This window comes from Penicillium nucicola (assembly GCF_028828085.1).
Source record: "Penicillium nucicola strain IBT 29836 chromosome Unknown utg000014l, whole genome shotgun sequence".
Taxonomy (NCBI): domain Eukaryota; kingdom Fungi; phylum Ascomycota; class Eurotiomycetes; order Eurotiales; family Aspergillaceae; genus Penicillium; species Penicillium nucicola.
The window spans coordinates 176,413-191,039 of record NW_026643138.1 but is presented as its reverse complement, the minus strand read 5'-3'; the positions used below and the strand labels follow the sequence as shown (position 1 = coordinate 191,039).

Here is a 14,627-nt window from a genome sequence, read left to right as displayed (position 1 = left end):
CCGGTCGATCTTGGGAGAAATAGGCAGCTGAGCCCGGAAGATCTTTTGCAGCGGTGTTGCTGTGTCTCTCAGGGTTTCGTGGCGGTCAATGCATCGGGTCTTTCTTACCCCTGATGGCAATTAGGGTTAGCAGGTAACGTGTCGCGGTCAAAGTGCCACAGAGTAGATTATGGGGAAAGGCAATTTGGCCTTTAAATTAAGTTAGAATTTAATGAACACGAGGCTAGGGCAATATATCGACGACAGAATTGAACTTTAACTAACCGAGCCCAACAATGGTGAATTCCGAAGATTTCTCTCAGCCGCGTATTCTATGGAGAATGTCTTTCATGTCTCGGGAGGAGCGTTTATCAATCTCGTGGGCAATTTGAGATTTCTGGGCAATCAGATTTTAAGGCAAAGACTCCACCATAATAGACAGCTCCACCTCTCGATTTCTTCCCTGGGTATGGCGCATTGAATGCGGTCATGGAAGCGCTGCTCCATTCCTATCCAGTTTCGCGACCCACAAAACTTCTTCAGCGGCACTTCGTTGCTTAAAGTTTCGGTCAATTCTGCGACATCTGTGCCGTTGTCTACCCAGTTGAGCGGGGGCATCTGTAAATACGTTTTTTTGGGTGTATCAAGGTGCAGTTTGACAATGTGAAGCTGATGGTATAGTTCTGTGCGACTCAAGTAAAGAATTCAATGTTTAGCTTGCTCACCCCTTTCCACAAAATTATCAATTCCGAGATAGATATCGTATCATTTCGGATTTATCTCATCCTTGGTAAACGGTGGCCTGCGAGGTGTTATGACTTTGCATGTAATCTGCTTCGATTTGAACTTGCCATAAGGGCGTTGTTCGGAATGGTCTACATAACCAAATAAGAGACATTGAACGTGAGATGATTTAATCACAATTACTCGCAGTAATGGCATCTCTATCTAATCGTTTTTATTTGAGCCCGCACTGCAATCATGATCTTTGGCAGTTTTGCTGGATTCCGAGGCGCTAGAAACAGACATAGTCACATATTCATCAAAGGGCATTCAGAATGTCAGGTTCTTTTTTCTGCCCTTGCTCTTCGTCGCAACCATCTAAATAACTATATGGACGCGTCATTACTGACTCGGACGCTCTTGAACATATCAAATAAGAAAGATAGAATGCTAGATCTCAAGTCTCGCCTCTCAGTGAACCTCAACGAGGTCTGTGATCATAGCCAGGAATTTCTCACGATAATCACTCGCAGTGGTTGTGATTGTCATGGGACCTTGTCTACCAATGACATTGAATGTCTGTACCACACCTGAAAGTGCCTGTGCTTGTAACTTGTGCCGCGCATAAAAGAAGTCGAGGATGGCTGCGCGATACTTCCAGCGTCCATCGGCAGATAACAGTCCTATCCTCCAAGGGCTTGCTCGTCCTTGAATTTTAGGCGCGGAAGAGGCAGGTATTCGTACTAGGAATAGCGAGTAGTCTACCGCGTTGGCTTGTTCAAGAAATTTGGTATCGTCTTCGATTGACTTCCAAAATTTCTCGGAGTCCGCCTGCCACAGGTGGAGTTTGTCGTTGAAGGTATCTGCCAACTTTCCAAGGGTTTCTTCACTCACAAGGGGCTCTGGTAGTAAGTCTCGCTCGGGGAAAAAGTAGTTGAGGGGTTTCAAGTCATACGTCTCCCATTGTTCAGCCGCTGGATCTTCATCTTTACCAGAGAGGGCGTTCTCCATGATTAAATGACGAGCTGGAGTACAGCCGAAGATGGTGCCGAGAGTAATGTAAGGTGCGATGATATAGTCGGTAATCCACACCAGCAATGAGTCTGGATGCTGGGACATATATTCAAAGTATGGCCGAAGAAGATCCCCTTCGAAGAACGAATATTCAAAATGTCGTGGCAGGCTTTTCACAAGGAAATGTGCATCCAGAGTTGAGAAAAATGTCTAGATTCTCAATCAGGAAAAGCCATTATTATCATACTGTGAACATGGTTACTTACCGAGCCTGAGTAGCCCAAGTCGCCCATCGTCTTCAATGGCGGTTGACCTCTTGTTGTATGAAAACTCCCCTTATAATCATGATCATCAAACTGCCAAACATCCTGGCGCAGTTGATCAAAGAGTATTTTCTCATGGCGGACAAGCTTTATGCGATACACAGAAAAGAAGGCTACTAACTTGCCGAGGGCAGACTTCTTGAAGCGGTCTGGGTCGCGAGTCAACGCAGACTGTATGGACTTGGACAGCGATTTTTGGCGACGATTTCCCATATTGATAGGTTTAACTTCTGTATGAACTACTCACAAGGGTAAGAATCGATAGGCACATCAGGAGGAGATATCAAGAAATACTGGTGACGTCAGGCATTCAGATAGCCGCAGTGTGATTGGCCGCGCGGGCACTACAAGAACAGTATACAATGGCACCCGTGAACGACTTGCCAACATTCTACACAAATCAATTGAGAAATAAACAGAGAGGAGAATGAGAAATAGTTATACGTGCAATCATACTGTATAACATATGCAACCGACTTGCATCGTGAGATAGAGTATACGCAATGAATGTTTTCTGGCTTTCCTATTAGGCTTTTTGAGATATCTGGACATTCACAGCATCCCGTATGTCAAGTCCCTGGTTTGCTCGGGTGAGATTACTTCTAAACAAGTCCACCACTCGCTATACTGTGTATCTAGCCATGGATAGCCCATGGCTTAGGGATACTCGGCCCACGTGACTCACCGCCGGCTTGACTCATCGGGCAAAAAAAAAAAGAAAGGCAAAGATCCCAGTTCCCCCTCCTTTATGGGTCATCTAAGCGGGGCTCGGCGATTCACAGCCTTTTTTTCTCGTTCACTCTCTTACCCAAGACCTCGATTTCTCGCAACATCGCGATCTTACACCATGGCGTCCGCTGCCTCCCTCCCCGCCTCCGTGGCGGCTCTTACCCTCCAGTCCACTCATCAGAAGTCCAAGTTCGCTGGATGCTTCCCGACATTGAACCCCATGGACATCTACCGTGAGCACATTGCGGAGCAATTGGGAAATGCCACCGGCATTGATGCTGCCAAGATCTATGCTCGTCTCGCATGGACCAGCACTCTGGACAAGGGCGACCTTTCATTGCCCGTATGTGCCCGTCAAGCGCGCTGTCGCATGTCCATCGTGGACTGAAGCTAACCGTGTATCTGATGAATACAGGCCGCTTCCCTCCAGATCAAGCAAAACCCTATGGAGCTCGCCAAGGAGCTCGCCTCAAAATTCCCCGAGTCCGATCTCGTTCACCCACCCTCTGTCACCGGGCCTCACGTGCAGTTCTTCTGCAAGCCCGAACCCTTGGCCAAGACCGTTCTTGGTCGCGTCCTGTCCGAGAAGGCTGCATACGGTACAAACGGCAACCAAGGTCAAAAGGACCCCTCAGACCCCTCCAAGGGCCAGAAGAAGATCATCATTGAGTTTTCGTCGCCCAACATCGCTAAGCCCTTCCATGCCGGTCACTTGCGCAGCACCATCATCGGTGGTTTCCTTGCAAACCTCTACACTGTCATGGGATGGAATGTTATCAAGATGAACTACCTTGGTGACTGGGGTAAGCAGTATGGTCTGTTGGCCAACGGCTTCAAATACTTCGGTAACGATGAGGATCTGACCAAGGATCCCATCAACCATCTTTTCGATGTCTACGTCAAGGTCAACCGTATTGTTGCTGAGCACGACGGCCCTATCAAGGAGTTGAAGGAGCAGATCAAGGCCAAGAAGGAGAAGAGTGAGGACGTTGCTGAATTGGAGGCACAGCTCGCCAAGCTTGTCGACGTCAGCGAGGATGAGAAGGCTCGTCGCTACTTCAAGAGCATGGAGGACGGTGACCCCGAGGCCCTCGCTCTGTGGCGCAAGTTCCGTGACCTTAGTATCGAGAAGTACAAGCAGACCTACGCCCGCCTCAACATCGACTTCGACGTCTACTCCGGTGAATCGCAGATCAAGGGCGAGAGCATGAGTGCAGCCTACAAGCTGATGGAGAAGGCCGGCGTCTCCGAGGAGTCCGAGGGTGCTGTCATCGTTGACTTCACCAAGCACGGCGCCAAGAAGCTCGGCAAGGCTATCATTGTCCGCAAGGACGGTACTCCCCTGTACCTGACCCGTGATATCGGTGCCATTACCGAGCGTGACGAGGAGTACCACTTTGACAAGATGATCTACGTTGTTGCCGCTCAGCAAGATCTGCATCTTGCTCAGCTCTTCAAGGTCACCGAGCTCATGGGTCACAAGGACCTTGCCTCTCGCTGCCAGCACATCAACTTCGGAATGGTCCGCGGCATGAGCACCCGTAAGGGAACCGTCAAGTTCCTTGACGATATTCTCAAGGATGTCGGCGAAAAGATGCACGAGGTCATGAAGAAGAACGAAACCAAGTACTCGCAGGTCGAGGACCCCGTGAAGACTGCTGATACCCTCGGAATCACCTCCGTTATGGTGCAAGATATGACTGGCAAGCGGTATGCATAACCTATTTTTCATACTTAACCATAGATTCCGATTATACTGACTGGCTCCTAGCATTAACGGCTATGACTTCAACTTGGATGCCATGACCTCTTTCGAGGGTGACACTGGCCCATACCTTCAATACGCCCACGCTCGTCTTTGTTCGATGGCCCGCAAGTCGGAGTTGGACATTGACAGCCTCGTTGACGCCAACTTCGATCTTTTGACCGAGACTCATGCTTCTGATCTCATCCGTCTTCTGGCTCAGTGGCCCGATGTGCTCCTGAACACGGCCAAGACTCTCGAGCCCATCACTGTTCTCAGCTACCTATTCCGCATGACCCACATGCTCAGCTCTAGCTACGATGTCCTCAAGGTCATCGGCAGTGAGCCTGAGGTTAAGAAGGCTCGCATGGCCCTGTATGCTTCCGCCCGCCAGGTTCTGAACAACGGCATGCGGATCCTCGGCCTCAACCCCGTTGAGCGGTTAGTCTTTTTCCCCTTTCGTTCTTCAAATATCTTTTACTGACTTCTTCCAGCATGTAATTTCATATCAACTATATGGACGGTGTTTGATTTCAGTTTTCTTTTAAGCTATACCTTTTAGTTGCATTGGGCGCCAAGAGCGGGGCAAATAAAAATGGCATTATGCTTCTTTCTTTACAACTCGATTTTCCTTTACGCTTTGCTTTTTTTTTATGAGTCGTAGTTTTTCCAATGGTGTGAGAATGTGGAGTCAGATCGAGCCACAGATACGTGTCCCTCGACGCCCCCGGTCAAAGCCGTTGATAAATATGCACCTCTAATATGGAACTATTGACCTGGTAGACTCAGACCCTCTAGACTCCGCCATGAAATAAGCAAGGCTTGGTGAACCCCGAAGGTCAACTGAACCCCGTACGAATCCTTTGGACTCTCTAGGCTCTCAGGAAGCCATGGAACAAGCTGAACTAGATGAAGCCCGAAGGTCGTATCAAACGCCGTCTCATCGCATTCCAACCCGGGGATCAGCGGGAATCTTAGCTAAGCTCCCCCCAAGCCCTTACTTCTCGGGGACCTCGGACCGGTCAACAATACCATTGATGGACATGGCCCACTAGACAGGGATATGTAATCACTGCAATGTTTGCAGCTGAGCTAAACCCCGATGGAATCGAAACATATAAATGCTAAACCCAACAATCTGGGATGGACTGGAACCGAATACCCTCGTATCTGCCATACATCCTGCACCAGCACGCAGCATGGTCGATCCTATGCCAAATGAGGACAGGACGATGGACTTGGAATGCAATGATAACGGTCACTTTCTCGTGAACCAGACCGTACACGACTTTTCGTGGCGGGGTCTGACAGTGACGGTCAAGGATCGGGAGACGAAACAGTCTCGCGATTTGCTCAATGATATCACCGGCGATGTGCAGCAGGGTATGTAACACATCCTGGTCCATGATCTACAATCTGAGCATGGATGCTGATGCTTGATGTACAGGGGAGCTTGTTGCCTTAATGGGCCCGTCGGGCTGCGGCAAGACCACGCTGCTGAATGTGTTGGCTCGACGTGCCGCGTCATCTGGGGCCAAAGTTCTCGGGGAGAGCTATGTCAACGGCTTGCAGGTTGACTCAAAAGCATTCCAGCGTATGACTTCCTATGTTGAGCAGGAAGATGCGTTGATCGGATCCTTGACCGTGCAGGAGACGTTGAAGTTCGCAGCGGATCTGTCACTCCCTAGGTAGGTCATCTTGCTCTCACGTCTTCCCCGGTCTCCGGTCTAGCTGGCGACCTACTTACTCTTGATTCTCCTGTAGCTCGGTGTCGAAACGCCAGCGTATGGATCGGATCCAGACACTTTTGGAAGCATTCGGTATCCAGAACCAGGCGAACACGTTAGTGGGGACTCCAATCCGAAAGGGTATCAGTGGTGGTCAGAAGCGTCGGGTGAGTGTTGCTAGTCAGTTGATCACTTGTCCTAAGATCCTGTTCTTGGATGAGCCGACTAGTGGGCTGGACTCGACCGCCAGCTACGAAGTGATGTCGTATGCAAAGGAGCTCGCGCGGACTAATCAAGTGAGTCATTTCAGGCGTCAGGGATCAGCTGGTGGAAGTCACTGATTATTGTAGATCATCATCATTGCCAGTATTCATCAGCCTTCAACCACGACGTTCCGGCTCTTCGACAAGCTCCTTCTTCTTTCCGCGGGGAGAACATGCTACTTTGGTCCGGTCCCTGGTGTGGAGAGTTACTTCGATGACATTGGCCATCCAGTCCCGACGAATACTAACCCGGCAGAGTTCTTGTTGGATATTGTCAGCGCAGACTTCAACAGCTCGAAAGAATTGGCCCAGGAACGCGTTCGAGTCATTCAAGCTGCCTGGGCAGAGTCGGCAGCGAGCGAGGCAGTGAATAGGAAGGTTGCAGATCGAGTCCGGTTGGTGGAAAAGGATGGAGACGACGCACTGGTGGATGACATGGCTCGACCTGGACCGCTGCCCATCACTTCCGCTCTGCTTTATCGTTCGTTCATCAAGTCCTATCGTGATGTCGTTGCCTATGGAATTCGAATTGTGATGTATCTAGGTGAGCATGATGGTCTTTGACTGAAAGTCTGAAAGGGCTAATGTGATACAGGGCTGGCTATCATGATGGGGACTGTGTGGCTTCGACTTCACCCGTCACAGGAGTACATCCAGCCGTTCATCAATGCTATTGTGCGTACTACCAGGCCTGGGAAGGATGATGGACTGACACGCATATAGTTCTTCGGCTCTGCATTCATGTCTTTCATGGCCGTGGCATACGTGCCAGCCTTCTTGGAAGATCGAGCAACCTTTGCCAAAGAGCGAGCCAACGGGCTGTACGGTGCAACCCCCTTCATGGTCTCGAACTTTCTCATCGGCCTTCCTTTCCTGTGTATGTCTCCTTCCGCCCTGCCACTCAAACCTCACTCACCAATTCCCAGTCATCATATCCGTCCTGTTCTCCATCATCTCATATTGGCTCTCCAACTTCCGACCCACCGGGGAAGCCTTCTTCACTTGGGTGATGTGGTTATTCCTCGACCTGGTCGCCGCCGAGTCCCTGGTCGTTCTGGTGACCGCCATCTTCCCAAACTTCGTGATCTCCTTGGCTCTAGTGGCGTTCGCCAACGGACTCTGGATGAGCGTCGGAGGGTTTTTGGTCACGCCCACGATTCTCAATCCGTTCTGGAAATATGTGTTCCACTACATCGATTATCAGGTAGGTCAGCGCATGATCAGAACTTAATTTTCTTGTCCGACTGACTTGCTCCTCAGGCATATGTTTTCCAGGGTATGATGGTCAATGAGTTCTCGCAGAGGACTTACTCCTGCGGTGATGGATGTCAGTGTATGTATACCACTGATTTGGCTGATCAGTGTCTCATCCGGGGAGATGCGGTGTTGGAACAGTATGGGTATGCCGCTGGTCGGACTGGCAAATGGGTTGGAATTCTGATTGGCATCATTACTGTCTATCGGCTGCTTGGATGGATTGCTCTGTATCTGCGCAAGAACTAAGGTGTCCGCGTCTCCCCGGCCAGACCTCCCCGTGGATTTGTCATAGGATATACTGTAATTTAGGGACTGGTTACAAATGACGAGCGGAACGCACCAGCGCTGATCCAAGGCCATGTATTCTTCGCATTTACTTTCCTGCTGAACTATAATCCCAACGCCCCGATCGAAGACGCCACCACATCCAATGAAGCGGAAGGCTTTCCGGGCGGTCTCCTTCACACAGCCTATTACAATCCATCTGGAGCCCCGAAAGCGATTGGCTCGCCCGATTATCGCCTGTGTATCACATCAGATGATCCTCATTCCCGATTCCGGGGGCAAAACCAGGCAGACAACACTGGCCCTCTGAATGTATACAGTAGAACGGCGAGGATGGACTGGTCTGGCCCTGTTACGGGGCGATCGGAGTATCGATCGCTCGACATGCAAGTCATGTACCCAGCATTTTTCTTGAGACGTCCCGCTGCCACCCTCACAGCCCTAACGCAGTATCTCGAACCCAAGTAGGAATAGTCCTACCCGTGCTTCCCCTCCTCTTCCATTGCCGTTATCAGCATTGATGAACTAGCGGTGAACGTCCTGTCCTCGAGAGACTGATGCCATCTTGCAGAATCACGACGCAAGGGGGTGACTCCCTGACCTACTTTTTTTTTTTTACTTCCCGAGAGAGAGAGAGAGAGAGGGGGAGAACTCCATGAATTCATCAGGATGGATATTGTTATCACGAGCCTATCGAGCATGATGGTCGATATGCGACCGAAGCTTATGAGATATGCCCTACTTCCTAAAGGTTCTCCCCGACTGCTCCGACTTCCCGTCCTTGTCCCCGAACTGGCGCCAAACGGCCCAGGGTTCTAGTTCTGGAGCCGCACAAGTGGAGCATGGATTGTTTTCAGCCTCTCGATTGGGACTTAACCGGATGGTGAGGATTCGTGTCCGAAGTATAAGTTAACCTTTCCCGTCGATTGGCACAACATCTCTTTCCACACGTGGGGAGAGTTTAACGACGCAAGGGATGGCGATGATAGCTCTGCATGTCATCCCGACTGTCGCGAGAGTTGTTCCCGAAGGCTCCGTCTATCTACAGTAGTCTCGGATGATGATCCATGGAGTACGTGGAACTCCGTACTGGTACCGTCCTGAGAGTCCTCTCACTAGGACTGACTTGGCCAGGATGCATGGTCTTCTGTATGACTCACGAATGAGCGTGTCGGGGAAAAGACCACATCCAAAGATAACCTGCCACATGGGCGACAGGCCGGAAGACAGCGAATGCCATGCAGTGCTCAGTCCCTCTTTTTCCCTTTTCCCACTTCTCGTTTTTTTTTTTTCGGTCTCTCTCTTTTCCTGCCGTTTGACGTTTGAAGAGGGGGGGGGGGGGGAAATTCCATCTTGACTCACACTCCACTGCAGTGGCAATTCGGTCAGGTTAGTGTAAGTATACACTGTACAGTATACTGGTGGATTGCAGGGATTTCTCCCCACCGACTTTTCGGGTCTTGGGTACAGTGACATTGTCCAAGTCGCTTAACTTATCGGTACCGGAAGTCGATGAGAAGAGAGAGAAAATTTAAAAAAAAAGGAAAGTCCACCAAAAGAGGAATACCAGGGTCTTGTATAGGGAGGCGAGCATTGGGCCGACATTGGGCGTGGAGAATAGGCAAATATAAGGAATTGGACAACCATGGAACCCTCGTTGAGAACCAGGGATCCTGGCGGGTCCCAAGTACAAGACGAAAAGAGTACAAAAGAGAGTACAGTAAACAGTCAGTTATAAGTTAGAGTATAGAGTAGAGAGTATACGAGGACACGGTGAGCGGGCGGCCAGAAACGGCTCTCATTGCACCGCCGTCCTGCCGCTCTCGACCGCCTGCCCGTCTCCACCATCCCCTTGCCCCTTCGGGTTTGGTGCCTCGTCCGCGCCCCCGTTCGGGTTTAGTGCCACCTCTGGCCGCTTTTACCGTTCCCCAACCGGCACCTCCATCTATAAAACTCCGCTCGTCCTCCTCGCAGCTTTGTCGACGCACTTTCTCTTCTTTTTCCTGTCTGACTCCCTTTCTCTCGGCCCCCGTCAACCTCTACGCACTGACTTGCCACCTGATGCGTCGCCCCTTTCATTTCCACCGGAGATGCTGCTCGATCCACCGTTGAGCCCGTTCTGGCCGGCGTTGCCTGCAACGCGGGCTAATCCCTGGCGAGTTGATGCATTGAGATCATGAAGTCTTTGGACATATCGTGCAATATGATGCTAGCATCTCTGCCGACGGTTGATTATACTATGAAGCTCTCGAGAAAACCTCCTGTTGCGAGCCCTTCTTGCTGAGCGCTTCGGTCATTTCGCTGGCATTATTTTTGCGCGGCCGGAGAACAGTGTCTCAGAAATCCTCAATACACACGCTCCTGATTTGCTGTGGACCGTCCGAGGTTGCATTGTACAGCCCCCAGTCGTCCACGCAGGTCCGCTTGTTCGTGACTGCCTAGGGGTAAGACTTTCGTCATAGTCTATTTCTCCTGACCATTGTTACCCAGTCGACGAGACTTCGGACGACCATGCCGGGATACGGACCAATGGCGAAATTGCCGCATTCTAGCCTGGTCTCAATCGATGCCAAGTACTGCATCAGAAGGCTGACGATAGTCCATTCTACAGACGGCTGCCGACCACTGTGGAGCCGGGTCACAATAGGCCGCCACCGAGGTGTGCGGAAGCTTTTGCCGATGGCCTTCGGCCCCTTGATGTGCAACCGGTGTGGCTCTGCGCCTTGATATGACGATGAAACGGATCGAGTTGAATGCCGCGGTGAATTCTCTGCGCTATCTCACGGGAAATCCTTGTCTATAAAGGAGATGACAATATCCTTCCGATGGCTCAATCAATCCATCAGTTCCCCTTTCCCTCCCCCCTAACCCTGCTACACACTCAACCTCCAACCCCCCTTTCCCTCCCCAAAGCAACACCTTCAGGATTCTTCTAGCCATCTAGCTTTTTAAACATGTCAAACACCAACTTTCGCCTGGAATCGTTTCGTCCGTGGAATCCTTTCCAAGACAAAGCTCAGCCATTGCGCAATCCCCCTGGTACTTGTCGCTACCCAAGTCCAGTCTCGATCACTACCAGTCCGCCAAGCTCCAGATCTAGCGACTATGACTCGAAGAACCAAAAGATTCATTCCCACAAACCCGAGCGACACCCCCTTCCTGCCCGCCCGCCGACGGAGGTCTGCTTAGATGGGTTGCATTCGGAAGCTCAAACCACTCGACGGGAATCGAAGGGCTTAGATCAGACAAGTCCCGTTCTTATTGACCCGGAGCCTGTCAACTTCGAGAACATTTCGCAACCACAAAACATATTTGGTGCAGATGACCTCGCTTCTACACGATTTGCCGATGATATCCATTGGGAAAAAGAGCATCACCTCCTCGATATGGAATCGGGCAACTGGGATTCTGTGAATTTTGTCGGTCAAAATCCTCCTACTGTTGATCTTGGAATCCCTACTCAGCATGGAGAGCTTCCAAATATTCAAACTATCGATCCTGCAATCCTAAATGACCATGCCTCTCCGGTTGTCGAACCGACTCAAACGACTACGAGGATCACCGGCATCGCAACGAACCCGGACGAATGTCCCGCGAAATCCATTCGCTCTCAGAGCAAAGTCTCATTTTTCGAACGCAGACAACGAAATTCAGAGGGGATGGTGGACACGGATTGCCAGCCCTCAATATCAAAGAAAAGCTCGGGTACGAGAAAAAGACATACAAGGATTGGCTCTTCTCGGCCCAAGAAAAGTTCCGTTCATCGTCCAAGCCTTTCTTTCCCCACAGTTCGTGCCCAATTCACGGCCCTTTCCGTCGAAGACCGACTACAGTTCCTGTCCTGGCTTTTTGAGGGTGCGTTAACCCATTGCGCTTCTACGCCTTCGAACACCGCTACCGCTTCTCCATCAAGCCAATGTGACGACATAAGCGACGACTATAGTCACACGAGCTTGAACATTGAAGCGGTTGATGCGCCGCACACCTCTTCGAGAAAGGGACTACGGTGGTCTCCGGAGGAAGATCGCCTTTTGATGAAGCTTAGAGACGAGCAAAACCTTGCTTGGTCGGAGGTGGTCAAGCGATTTTCACGAGAATTCCCCGGGCGGAGCGAGGGGTCAATAAAAGTGTACTGGAGCACAACAATGAAGAAAAGACGGCCATCTTTCCCCATTGTTCTTATTGCTTGACATAATCAACATTGAGACGCTACCGATAGAATCATCAGAATATGTAGAATTTTATGTGACGGGTCGATCAATTGCATAAGATGCGTAGTTGAAACATGCTGGAACGATTCTAACCACGTATAGGAGGTGGAAATCGTGAGGACTAGGGCTCTGTAATTCGATCGGTCATTGCGACTTTTATTTGTTGAGATGTTTCAAGAAATTCACTTCCTGCTGGAATGGTACAATCAGAGCGGATGATAGCATTGGTCAATATCGAAATTTGTTGGCTTCATATTGTACAGAGGCACACAGGCTCCCAAATTGGAAAAACCTCGCTAGCCGGTATTGAGGATGGCCCACCAATGACAATATGGTTGATTCGGAGGATCTGTTGGAACGCTCCATGTGCTATGTATGACCTGTTACGACAGAGTTGTTCCGGTATGCTCAGATTTACCATACATAACATGTGAGTTTGGGATGGTCCGGAATGACCATGTATGACAATACAACGCGGGGAACTCGCGGTATTTTACCCCTCGTCTGAGATGACATAAGCTCGGCCGGCTCAGGGTGGGCTCAGGGTAAGCTCAGGGTAGGCTCAGGGTAGGCTCAGGGTAGGCTCAGGGTAGGCTCAGGGTAGGCTCAGGGTAGGCTCAGGGTAGGCTCAGGGTAGGCTCAGGGAAGGCTCAGGGTAGGCTCAGGGTAGGCTCAGGGTAGGCTCAAGGAAGGCTCAGGGTTGGCTCAGGGTAGGCCAGTCCGGTTGTACTTCAATGACCCAACGCCTCGGCTGGTCGACCAATGACCACCACACTATGAACTGCAAGAAAGCTGGCATTGTCATCGTTTCTCCGTCGCTTAAGAGACCTGCAGCATCAAGAAAGAGAAGATATACGAGATTCCTACCTCAGTTGCTTTCATGGGGACATATTTTAGAGATTCTTCTATAGGTGGTATAGCGAGTATGATGAGGGAAACAGCGGGGAACTAGTAAGTGCAAGACGTGTGCAGAAATGGCTTGAAGTTTGCTCCATGATTTTCAATCCAAGGCTTTTGGACCTCTAACTTTGCTTCCAGCAGAAAGCCGAGCCCAGGGTAGCTGAAGCAATGCCGGATAGGCAATGCGGCTCCCAGCGCACTGTTCATAATTTCTACTAATTCAGGAACTCCTCCTGTCAGAGCTCAAGCATATAGATAATGCCGGTGTTTGGTCGCTGGCATATGCGACAGCCCAGGCATCCGCGTTCTGTTGCAGCTCAAAGAAAAAAACCTTTATGTGTCACCCCGGGCCTTTGAATGCATGATTGGTGTCCAGAGAAACATACCGGTTGCTCCTAGGACGAAAGAAACCCTTCCTAGGAGCTTATCCGGAATCAGCGGACTGTAATCATCAAATCTGGCTACATATCTTGAGTTACTGTATATAATCTTTGAAACCAACAGACACTATAAGTTCTGGTTTTCCTCTTCTATGGACTCTCTAACTTCTACCCGTATAGCTTCAGATTATCTTGAACGTGTTGTGCTACAACAATCGCCCCTACATGCTGGATTTTTCTGCGTCGCAGTACCACTCGCCCTGAACTGAAACCGCCTTTTAGCAATACGCCTTCCGCTTCTGCGCCCGTTGAGAAGAGCGTTTGACATATCCTACTGCAGTGCATCGGGAGTGACAGTTTAGCACCAATTTTTATGTCCACAGGCGTCCTATGGCTACCACACGTCTCGCTTAAACAGTTGGAATACAACGGTGGTAGCTTGCAATATTGACCAGTCCAACCACAATGCCTCTTCGTTCTTGCCAATCATGCCGCAGTTTGAAAATTCGATGCAATCGTGAAGTTCCCCATTGTCAAGCTTGTGTCAGGCGTGGTAAATTGTGTGTTTATGCAATGAAAGGGTCAGACCGGAGACCTGCTCTCTCAGAGCTACGGCCAAATCAGCAAAAACAAGTGCAAGAAGGTGAATTTGGTGAATACCAAACTACATGGAAAGTACAAGAACCGCCAACCGAACAGGCTTTGCAACATGGAACGAGTACAGCTGAGGCGATGCACCACGTCGTAGGGTGTGCAGATGATGAATATATTCAGCACTTGGAGAAGACGAATTTCAAGCAAGATCAAAATCCGTCCTATGAGATACTACCAAATATTGTTGCGGCTACGGTGGCGGAGGAAGTTTCGTTTTCCCAATCAAATGGCCCTACCGCTGCTGAAGATATTATGGAGCGGGGTCGAAGCTTGTCAACCTCTCAAAAAACAAAGCCGTTTGCGCAGATGACCCCTCCGGTAATGATCACAATCTATGAGGCTTTGAGACCCACGACTGACTGTCAACCAGACCGCTTTGCCTCCACCCCCGAATTTCAATTTTACCATAGCTGGGAAAAACATTTACGGCCCACCCAC

The 14,627-nt window shown here is 50.2% G+C and overlaps 5 protein-coding genes across 5 annotated transcripts; 4 read left to right on the top strand and 1 right to left on the bottom strand.

Annotated features, from left to right (window-relative positions):
• Positions 1-1,173: 1,173 nt before the first annotated feature.
• N7511_011423 (phosphatidylinositol phosphate kinase family protein) lies at positions 1,174-2,252 on the bottom strand (the record flags this gene model as incomplete). The annotated part of the gene is made up of 2 exons (XM_057133800.1): positions 1,174-1,926; positions 1,983-2,252. 2 exons carry the CDS (start codon positions 2,250-2,252, stop codon positions 1,174-1,176), a joined length of 1,023 nt encoding a protein of 340 aa, XP_056978470.1.
• A 535-nt stretch (positions 2,253-2,787) lies between these two features.
• On the top strand, positions 2,788-5,013 carry N7511_011422 (arginine--tRNA ligase; the record flags this gene model as incomplete). The annotated part of the gene is made up of 4 exons (XM_057133799.1): positions 2,788-3,111; positions 3,184-4,478; positions 4,540-4,953; positions 5,007-5,013. 4 exons carry the CDS (start codon positions 2,788-2,790, stop codon positions 5,011-5,013), a joined length of 2,040 nt encoding a protein of 679 aa, XP_056978469.1.
• Positions 5,014-5,711: 698 nt separating this feature from the next.
• N7511_011421 (putative ABC transporter) lies at positions 5,712-8,005 on the top strand (the record flags this gene model as incomplete). Its single annotated transcript, XM_057133798.1, has 8 exons — positions 5,712-5,895; positions 5,960-6,200; positions 6,277-6,535; positions 6,590-7,046; positions 7,098-7,177; positions 7,226-7,379; positions 7,429-7,706; positions 7,763-8,005. The coding sequence occupies 8 exons, from the start codon at positions 5,712-5,714 to the stop codon at positions 8,003-8,005; spliced, it is 1,896 nt and encodes a 631-aa protein (XP_056978468.1).
• Positions 8,006-9,689: 1,684 nt separating this feature from the next.
• Positions 9,690-10,596, top strand: N7511_011420 (uncharacterized protein; the record flags this gene model as incomplete). The annotated part of the gene is given in 4 exon segments (XM_057133797.1): positions 9,690-9,771; positions 9,800-10,172; positions 10,290-10,488; positions 10,507-10,596. The coding sequence occupies 4 exon segments, from the start codon at positions 9,690-9,692 to the stop codon at positions 10,594-10,596; spliced, it is 744 nt and encodes a 247-aa protein (XP_056978467.1).
• A 402-nt stretch (positions 10,597-10,998) lies between these two features.
• N7511_011419 (SANT/Myb-like DNA-binding domain-containing protein) lies at positions 10,999-12,234 on the top strand (the record flags this gene model as incomplete). Its single annotated transcript, XM_057133796.1, has 1 exon — positions 10,999-12,234. One exon carries the CDS (start codon positions 10,999-11,001, stop codon positions 12,232-12,234), a length of 1,236 nt encoding a protein of 411 aa, XP_056978466.1.
• Positions 12,235-14,627: the final 2,393 nt, after the last annotated feature.